Raw genomic sequence first — 10,462 nt, forward strand, 5'->3', positions numbered from 1 at the left:
ATTGGGGTGGCAGTTGGTGTAAATATTTACCACGTGGCACTTGGTGGAAAACTTTCCAATACTCCACCAACTGCCACGTTAGGGTGACATTTGATGGAAAATGATGAAAATTAGATGAGAGTCCCATCTTCTAAAATTTTTCCTCATTTTACACCAAGTGCCACGTCGTTCCAATACTCCTCCAACTGCCACCCATTTACCACGTCCTTTTTCGTGGCAAATTTAGGGAAGGGAAAGACATTATAGTCATACCAGAATTGACCATCGCAACACAAAAGAGCGAGGAACAATATATACAACTGGTGTTCACAGGCGTGGACTTATACATTAACATTTAAGGAAAACCACACAGAACACATTAACATAAAAGGAAAACCCGCACAGAATATTTTCACTCCAGAACACTGGTCAGCCTTTATCAACAGAATGTCTGCCTTCCTACATCTCCGCAAATCAGACGACTTTAAACGAAGAAAGTCGACAAACAAGCCAACCCACACTATTTCAGGTTAATATTCAGACAATTGAAGGAAATAGTGACCGAGAAAACCCTACCAGAAACAGAAGGTATGTAGTATATATGGACGAATATGAACATAGCCACGAAAATAGATGACGAAGAAAATGCACAAGTAATCGACTAGACGACAAACTACAACCCTTCGAGGAGGAAGATTTACAGTCTTTTACAGTCTTATTCAGATAATGACAGAGACGAAATAGAGTCCATGATAAAAACACTAGTTAATACTAAAAGCACACAAACAACACCATCCCCGAAGAAGAAAGATGTTCAGACATCACAAATACCACAAACACCAGAACCCGTGGAGTTAGATGTTTTTACTAAATCAAATTCATGGTATCTGATGCAAAAATGACACCCCACCTACAACACCACTACTTTGGAAGCTCATAGACAAAGAATTTTCTAGATTTTAGGGAGAATACCAAATGTGACAATATGCATAACAAATGGATTTATTCATGTATTGTATTCTACCTTGTCATGTCACCAATTTTGTACAACCATGCATTTTTGTGTAAAATCTTGTGTAATAACATATTGTAAATATTTCCTCATATGTTTGTATAATTCGTTTAATTAAGCTACTTAATTGTATTCAGACAAACTACTGCTGGCGCCCCCTTTTTCACACCTTCTGGTCATGTGACCTCTGATGGGTTTTCTGGGAGCCAATTCCATGCTCCATGCTAGTCATTACATGCGCACTGAATATCAGACTGGACGCTTAACATATTTTTAAATTAAATGTTTAAGAGTTTTATTTTAATGTGTGATATAAAGAAACAAGTGTTGTTGTAGGACATATATATATGAAAATTAATGATTAGAAGAAGACACCTCGCGGTGGAGGGATTTAATTTTGATGAATGGGTAGCTACCCAGAAACTGTCGCATAAGGTGTCGCAGACGCTGAGACAGGAAGAGTTGGTTACAAAGGAAGCATTCCATTAGGAGCAGTGAAAATAATCATGCAGGATGTGAAAAGGCGAAACGGTGACAGTACTTGCCAAACTGTGTCAGTGAACACAAAAGCAGCCGGATTTGACTGTACCAGGGACATTCTTACAGGGGCAGGTAAGACACTTGATGCCCTTCTTACTTCTGATGAGATAAGTGCTACATGTCCTTCTCCTCCAAATGGAACAGACACTTCATGGACCCCCACGTTTCTTTCAATGAAATCAATAACGAAGAAGGCAAAGCACTTTACGCAGTTTCTGTCCAAAAAGACAAAGAGCCAACGTCAAACCCGTCGCAAAAAAATCATTTTGGGGTCTGGGCAAGACCAACCAGATACTCTTGTGTTGAGGACAGACGAAGACCAACCATATCTAGAAATATTTCTAGAGGAATGGGGGGCAGGCAACAGGGGCGTGCTAAATCATCTTCTTAGTACAAACCAACTACCATTAGAGCTGAAATCGAGTACTATTTGACTTATGCCACCAAGATATTTGAATTTGCGGTTATGAATGGAACAGTGTCCTCAATTTCGATTATTCATACCGGGAGTTGCAGGCCGAACATTCATTCTGTTGGGGAACCTTCTCGTCGCATATGGAAATACAAATTCTCGTGCCAAAACGCCCTTGAGTCCCATTGCAAGGGAGTCAGTTTAAGTCTAATCGTGAGGACTGTCGCATCTTTAAAGCAAAAGGAACCTGCCCATTCGGCTCAAACTATAAATACCGCAACCCGACCGCAAAAGACACCTCCCAACAATATTATATTTTGCCTCTGCTTTATATATGTATTGTTCGCGCGCTTCTGTAGTTTGGAGCAATAGTTTAGTTTATGTAATTGTACTGGAACTGAAGTTCCATGTTTGTTTTCTATTATCTTTATTCAGTATTAAGTAATGTTTTCTTGTTTAAATTTGATAATTTGAAGTTACACTCGGGGCTAAGTTTTACTGGTTATTTACAGACCACTGTCAATTTGTAAACTGTTGAGTGCTAATCGATTGTTTTGGTTTTTTGAGGTTCCGTCGTGTCGGGTGCGCTCTGCACCACGAGTCTAAAACAAGCAAATTCTAGTCCTATAGCCCCTCACAGTGTAAGTTTACTGCATCAATATGTCTTATATTATTCCTTATAACTTTCTGTATAGTTAGATTTTGACCGTTTACTCTGAAAACCCTCACATTCGTTCCGAAGCCGGATTCGTACCCAACCTCGTTCGATACGTAACTCGTTTCGTACCCTAGGTTATTTTATACTATTACATGTAATTTCTATAATTTGATTTGACTATTAAGAAGTTTCTTTTCTATGTGATTTGCTGTATCCTAAATAAGATTTCAGTCATATTGTTAAGTGTATCCTTGTGTATTTTCAGTTTTTAACCGCAATATCTATGACGAATAAATGGTTAAACTAGATGCGTCATCTTCCCATGGATGCGGTGGCATTATAGTTAAAAAACTGTTGGCAAGTGGAGTTTGCAACTGTTTCGAGTATTGGCAAGTCATCGCAAGTTCTACTACCTGTAAATGAAAAGAATAAGAACACTTACGCCAAAAGCAATGGCGCAATATGAAGAAAAAGTTGACGCCTACAAAGCTAAGATCAAGTCGATGCAAGATAATATAAACGTTTGCATAGCAAAACAAATTGATGAAAGTGATATTAAAGTTTTGACAGAAAGGAAAAAGGAACTTTAAGACTTAACAGCAAAGTTTGAAAACATTTATGGTGAATTTGAAGAGTATTTGACGCGAACTGGCACAAAAGACAGTACAAAACAATTTACATAGTTACATGAACATGGAAAAGAGATAAGAAGGGTTATAACTCAATTTATGAACCACATTGACCACTTGATTGTATTGTTTAGCGAAAAAATGTCTGTTAAAAGTTCAAAGAAAAGTTCAAGTTCTGTGTACAGGAGAAAGATGGAATATGCGGAAAAGGAATTTCAGTTATTAAGAGAAAAGGCCGCGATAGAAGAAAGGTTTCAAATAGAACAAGCAAGTGAAATCAGGAAAAGAACAGAGATTGAAGCTGAGTTAAATCTGCTTAAAGTCAAACAAGAGAATGCAGACACAAGTGACTCAAGCAGTGAAACTAGTAAATCAGATAAACAGTTACCAGTTCAGTTTGAAAATCCCAAAGAGAAGGTAGACCTGTACCTTAACAATAATCCTGTGACACATGCACATGACACAAGAAGCGATGTAAACTTTCCCATGGACATAACAAAATTCTTGTTAAAAAAGGACCTTTTAGTTGCAAGGCTGTCTAATTTCAGAGATACACCAGAGACATTCCAATCTTGGAAAGGTACTTTCAAATCAGTAATGAATGAACTGGACGCATCACCTGCAGAAGAAACAGATCTTCTTATCAAATATCTTGGTGCAGAATCATCCAAATATGCCATAAGCATCAAAACGGCAAATGCCCATGAGCGGAGCTATGCTAGGGATGAAATTTGGATTCGCCTTGAAGAAATGTATGGAAGGCCAGAGTTGGTTGAGGTTTCTATCAAAAAGAAATTGAATAGTTTCACAAAAATATCAAAAGACTACAAAAGGCTCTACGACCTGTTAGACATTTTGTGTGAGATCCAGTATCTAAAAGCTAATCCTGTGTACACAATGATGTTTTCATATTTCGATTCATCGTCCGGAGTGAATCCCATAGTTTCCAAACTACCATACAACCTACAGGATAAATAGAGCATCTCAGTACAACCACAACCACCAAGTAATGTTTCCACCGTTCAGCTTCTTTGTGAATTTTGTGAGGGAAATAAGCAGAACCGAAAACGATCCAGCTTTCCAATACATGTGTGAACAAAAGCCTGAAATTTCCAAACCATTTAAAGTATTTGCAAGAAAAACTGAAGAAGTCCAATCTCTACCCAAAGAAAAGGAAACCAACACTGATCAAAATGCAGCCACCATAAAACGTTGCCCTATACATGATGCACAGCACTCCCTGTTGCAATGTAGAACATTTCTTCAAAAAACATTGGAAGAGAAAAAACGAATTGTTAGAGAGAAGAACATTTTGTTTCAAGTGTTTAGATTCAGTTAAACGCAAGGGACTGTCGAGTTGCCGTGAAATGCTCCATTTGTGGAAAAGGTCACGTTGCAGCACTTCACGGCGGGGAGACGCAGAACCAACAGGACGTTACAGCAAAGTGCACGACTTTGTGTGGCGATACACTCATCGGGAGGTCGTGTAGTAAAACTGTTCTTGTCGACATATATCCAAAAGGACAATTTGAAAAGGCTGGCAGGGCATATGTTATCATTGACGATCAAAGCAACTGTAGCTTGGGTACTGTCAAACTATTTGATAAATTGAGTATTTATGGACAGACCACTCCGTACACGTTATCGTCATGCAATGGCCGTGCTACAAAGTTTGGTAGACACACTAGCGATATATGTGTTAAATCGATTGATGGTTCCACAGGGATTGATGTTCCTCGAGTCATAGAGTGCGATGATATTCCAAACGAATATCAGAGATACCCACTCCAGACGTGGCAAGAGCGTATAGTCATCTGAACCACATTGCAGATACAATTCCTAACCTACAAGGAGACTGCAAGGTGCAGCTTCTTATAGGACGTGATGTTCCTGAAGCCCACCATGTTATGGACCAAGCCATTGGATCCCGTGGCACTCCGTTCGCTCAAAAGTTAGCGCTTGGTTGGGTAATAGTGGGAGAGGTGTGTTCAGGGCGCGTCCACACAAACGAAGATGTCTCCGTGTACAAGACCTACATCATGCCCTATGGCAGAGGCACACACATCAAACCATGCCAATTCAACCTGAATATAAAGGAAAATCAAGGTCCTGATTTTCAGTCGCTTGATGATACCTTGTTTGTTCGAACAGTTGATGACGATACGACTGGACTCTCTGCAGAAGACAAACAGTTTGTAAAACTTATGGACTCTTAAATGGAACGTGACCAGAATGGCTTCTGGACTGCACCTCTTCCATTCAAGGATGACAGACCCGAGCTACCTAACAACAGAGCACAGGCGTGGCGCCGAGCTCAAATCCTAGATAATAGCTTGAAGAACAATTCGGTCAAGAGACAGCATTTTGTCACCTTTATGGGCAAGGTCATCGATAGCGGAGCTGCTGAAGTTGCACCCTGTGCTATTCAACAAGAGTGTTGGTATCTTCCACTATTTGGCGTCTACAACCCGAATAAACCTGGACAGATAAGAGGTGTATTCGATTCGTCGGCAGTCTACCAGAATATCTCATTGAACAGTGTTCTCATGTCAGGCCCTGACATGATAAACAGCCTGCTAGGAATTCTTCTCAGATTCCGTAGAGACGAAGTCGCTGTTTCTGCCGATGTAGAGCAGATGTTCTATCGCTTTCGAGTCACTCATGAGCATCTTGATTTCCTTCGTTTTCTGTGGTACAGAGATAACGATCCTGACAAAGAACTCATTGAATATAGAATGTGTGTTCACATATTTGGAAACTGTGCTTCCCCATCTGTTGCTACATATGGTCTACGCAAAGCTGTACAAACTGCTGAAAAAGACATTCAAAATCTGGTTAACAAGGACTTTTATGTAGATGAATGTTTAACGTCTAAGCCTACTGTTGATCAAGCAATAGTTACAATGAAAAGAACTCAGACAGCTTTACGTGATGGTGGAAACATTCGGCTACATAAAATTGCATCAAACAATGTCGCTGTAATGCACGCCTTCCCTCAGGACGACCTTGGAGGTGATTTAAAATCACTAGATCTTAGTGTAGATCCTCTTCCTGCCCTGCGAAGTCTCGGATTGGCCTGGGACTTGAAGAAGGACACCTTCATCTTCAATATCGAAATGGAAAACAAGCCTTTCACCAGAAGAGGCGTACTTTCCATGGTGAACAGTATCTATGATCCCCTTGGTTTCATCGCTCCGATAACCATAACTGGCAAGATACTACTACGTGAAGCTACACCATCCGGTGTAGACTGGGATGCTCCTCTCCCACCAAGCCATGAGATGAGATGGCTTGAATGGAAGCAGTCCTTACAAAACACAGAGACAATTGCTATTCCTCGTGCCTACACTACGATTTCCTTCAGTACAGCAAAGAAGAGTTCAGTGAATATCTTCTCAGATGCTTCAGAAGTAGCTATTGCTGCAGTTTCTTATTTGAAAGTGACCGACCAAGTTGGTGAATCCAGTTCTGGGTTTCTGTTAGGAAAAGCGAAGTTAGCCCCTACACAAGGACATAGTATTCCTAGGTTGGAACTGTGCGGCGCAGTTTTAGCCACTGAGTTAGCTGTTATAATATCTAAGCAGTTAGACATACCGATAGCTTCTATGACATTCTTTACTGATAGCAAAGTGGTGCTAGGATACATTTGCAACGAAACTAGGAGATTCTACACGTATGTGAGAAATCGTGTTGAAAGAATATTGAATGTATCTACACCAGAGCAATGGCAGTACATTTCAACGACCCGTAATCCTGCCGATTGTGCAACCAGATGTCGACCAGTTTGCCTAGATGTTAGCGACAGTACGTGGATCAAAGGTCCTCCTCTTCTGAAAGATCATGAGCTTCAGATAGAGGATAACATCGAAGAGTCCAAGAACTATGACCTGATCAACCCTGAAAATGACAGTGAGATTCGTCCTGAAGTTCTCACGAGGAAAACAGTGAACGTTGAATCCAGTATAACTAGCAAGTTTGAAAAGTTTTCTACTTGGCAGTCTTTGGTGAGAGCATTCGCGCTCTTGAAAAGGTCGTGTAAAGATCACAAAAAAGTAGCAAAACCTGAGGTCGTTACGAGTCACATTGAAGCAGAAAACTTCATTGTACGTACAGTTCAAGAGAGCAGTTATGAAAAGGAAATTCAGTTATTGTTTAGCAAGAGAGCTGTACCTGCAAGTAGCAGTTTGTCTACATTGAGTCCATTTCTAGACAAGAAAGGTGTCTTGCGTGTTGGTGGCAGATTAACAAAGGCAGATGTTCTGTCTAACAGCAAACAGCCAATCATCATCCCGAAGAAGTCTCACATAGCTCTTCTTCTTGTGAGACATTTCCACGAGAAAGTTCAACACCAAGGCAGACTACTTAATGAATCCACTTTGCTTAACAATGGCTTCTGGATTATTGGTGCGAAGAGACTTATTTCCAGTACTATTCATGAGTGTGTCATCTGCAAAAGACAGCGTGGTAAATTTCAAAGTCAATACATGTCCGACCTACCTGAAGACAGAGTTACTCCAAGTGCTCCCTTTACAGTGATTGGCGTAGATACATTTGGACCATGGTACATTGTTGCCCGCAAGATCAGAGGCGGACTTGCAGAAAGTAAAAGATAGGGCATGCTTTTCACATGCTTGAGTACTAGGGCAGTGCATATTATAGTTATTGAAGAGTTAAGCAGTTCAGCCTTCATAAATGCATTTAGAAGATTTGTAGCCATAAGAGGACCAGTCAAAGAGGTTCGATCAGATCGTGGTACGAATTTCATTGGGGCGCTTGATGATCTCAAAGCCGAAGGTATTTGTGTAGAAGATGGACCTGTAAAGAAATACCTTCACGACTCGAAGATAACTTGGAAATTCAACCCTCCACACTCGTCACACATGGGAGGAGTGTGGGAGAGAATCATTGGACTCACGCGTAGAATCCTAGACTCTATGCTCCTGAAGACACACGCGCAAAAGTTGACTCATGACATTTTGTGAACATTCATGTGTGAAGTGTGTGCGATTATCAACTCCCGACCTATTGCTTCAATCTCTACGGACCCAGACGATCCTGAAATAATGACCCCGGGAATGCTGCTAACCCAGAAGAAGTAACCTTTGGAAGGATTGGACTCAACCCTGAGTATGAGGGACATATACAAACCGCAATGGAAGTACTTTCAGGTGATGGCAAACACTTTCTGGAAACAGTGGCGTAACGGATACCTTCAAACTTCGCAAACACGGCGAAAGTGGCCAAGTGTTCTAGAAAATTTGAAAACCGGAGACGATGTTCTTGTTAAGGATGTTGAAGAACATCGAAACCATTGGCCATTGGGAATCGTTGTTCGTGTCTTCCAAAGTGGAAGTGACTCAAACATTCGTTCAGTGGAAGTACGCATCGTTAAAGACAAAAAATGTGTAAATTATGTTAGACCAATCACGGAGTTGGTACTCCTAGTGGATTGATGTACTTTCTCAAAATAAGTCAGTTTATCTACATACACAAACATAAATGTGAGACAATTTTGAGTGCTGATTAGAATATGTCTTATTGTTTTGCATACATGCTTTCATTTGTTATAAGATACATGTATTGGCTTCAATATTGTTTAAATTAGGGTTTGGATCTATTGTTTTTAATAGTCAATATTTAACTGTCAATTATAATTACTCTCATAGTAAGAAACTTAAGTAACATTATATTTCTTTATTTTGTAAAAGTAGGTCAAATTTATGTATTTTCATATACACTTGTTAGTGAAGTTTTATTAAAATTAACACTAATGTATGAACTTTATAATTTCAGTTTCTTTACTGATGCTTTGTATCTTGGTCATTTTGTTTTGTTTAATTAGGACTTGTACTTTAAGGTGATTAAGTTCAAAGATATAGCTTTTTTGTCTTGGGTTTAATATGTGAATCTCTATATATGCTGTTGTATTAGGTTAAAAATTTGGTATTAGAATACCAGACGGGGAGTGTACTGGAACTGAAGTTCCATGTTTGTTTTCTATTATCTTTATTCAGTATTAAGTAATGTTTTCTTGTTTAAATTTGATAATTTGAAGTTACACTCGGGGCTAAGTTTTACTGGTTATTTACAGACCACTGTCGATTTGTTAACTGTTGAGTGCAACTCGTTTGTTTTGGTTTTTTGACGTTCCGTCGTGTCGGGTGCGCTCTGCACCACGAGTCTAAAACAAGCAAATTCTAGTCCTATAGCCCCTCACAGTGTAAGTTTACTGCATCAATATGTCTTATATTATTCCTTATAACTTTCTGTATAGTTAGATTTTGACCGTATACTCTGAAAACCCTCACATTCGTTCCGAAGCCGGATTCGTACCCAACCTCGTTCGATTCGTTCGCACTAAAAAGGGCGGTGGCATATTGGTGTACATAAGAGAAAATATCCCATTCATTCGCAGAAAAGAGTTTGAGTCTGAACACATTGAAGCAATTTGGATTGAAGTATGTTTTTGCAATGCCAAACCATTTCTAGTGTGTTTCATTTATCGACCACCTGATAGTAAGTTAGAATGGATTAATATGTTCAGTAATCAGTTAAAGAATGTTGAAGACTTAAATTTAGAGTATCATATCATAGGAGACATTAACATAAATTATAATGCCGAATGTGGGTCATTTAAAATTACCGCATGGCAGGATTGTATTATAAAATACGGATTAAACCAGCTTATAGATGTTCCTACAAGGGTAACAGAGAAAACATCTTCTATTATAGATCATGTATATACGAACTCAGTTGATCGAGTATGTGAAGCATTTGTATCAAGTCTAAGTATAAGTGACCACTTTCCAGTTTGTTTCACTAGAGCTGCCCGTTTACAAAAGGTTTCAGAAAACACGCATAAACATCATACATTAAAATATAGGTCTTTCAGAAACTTTAATGAAATTTCCTTCTGCATTGATCTTAACAAGGTAAATATAAATGGGGTTGAACAAATTCAAGACCCTAATGAAGCCATGGAAGTTTTATATAAGCGACTGAATGACGTGTTGTCGCACCATGCGCCACTGAAAGAAAAACGAATAAAATTTGAAACACAACCAGCCTGGTATACTGACGAAATTTGGTTGGCTATAAAAGAAAGAAATCGATTCAAAAAGCGTAAACAGTGGTCGGAATATAGACTTTCAAGAAATAATGTTACTCGATTAATACGTCAAACCAAGAAAGATTATTACAATAAAGCTGTAAAAAACTGTAAAGATCCTAGG

At 39.2% G+C, this 10,462-nt stretch overlaps 1 protein-coding gene across 1 annotated transcript; it reads left to right on the plus strand.

The window, feature by feature from the left end:
- Positions 1-2,510: 2,510 nt before the first annotated feature.
- LOC128226891 (uncharacterized) lies at positions 2,511-10,066 on the plus strand. Its single transcript, XM_052937003.1, has 2 exons — positions 2,511-2,584; positions 2,867-10,066. Exon 2 carries the CDS (start codon positions 5,447-5,449, stop codon positions 7,841-7,843), a length of 2,397 nt encoding a protein of 798 aa, XP_052792963.1. The 5' UTR covers positions 2,511-2,584; positions 2,867-5,446; the 3' UTR covers positions 7,844-10,066.
- The last annotated feature ends 396 nt before the right edge of the window (positions 10,067-10,462 follow it).

Source organism: Mya arenaria, chromosome 3 (assembly GCF_026914265.1).
Source record: "Mya arenaria isolate MELC-2E11 chromosome 3, ASM2691426v1".
Lineage (NCBI taxonomy): Eukaryota > Metazoa > Mollusca > Bivalvia > Myida > Myidae > Mya > Mya arenaria.

What these genes read in the sequence shown, in the direction of transcription:
- LOC128226891 (XM_052937003.1), top strand. Translation starts at nt 5,447, where the DNA reads ATGGAACGTGACCAGAATGGCTTCTGGACTGCACCTCTTCCATTCAAG.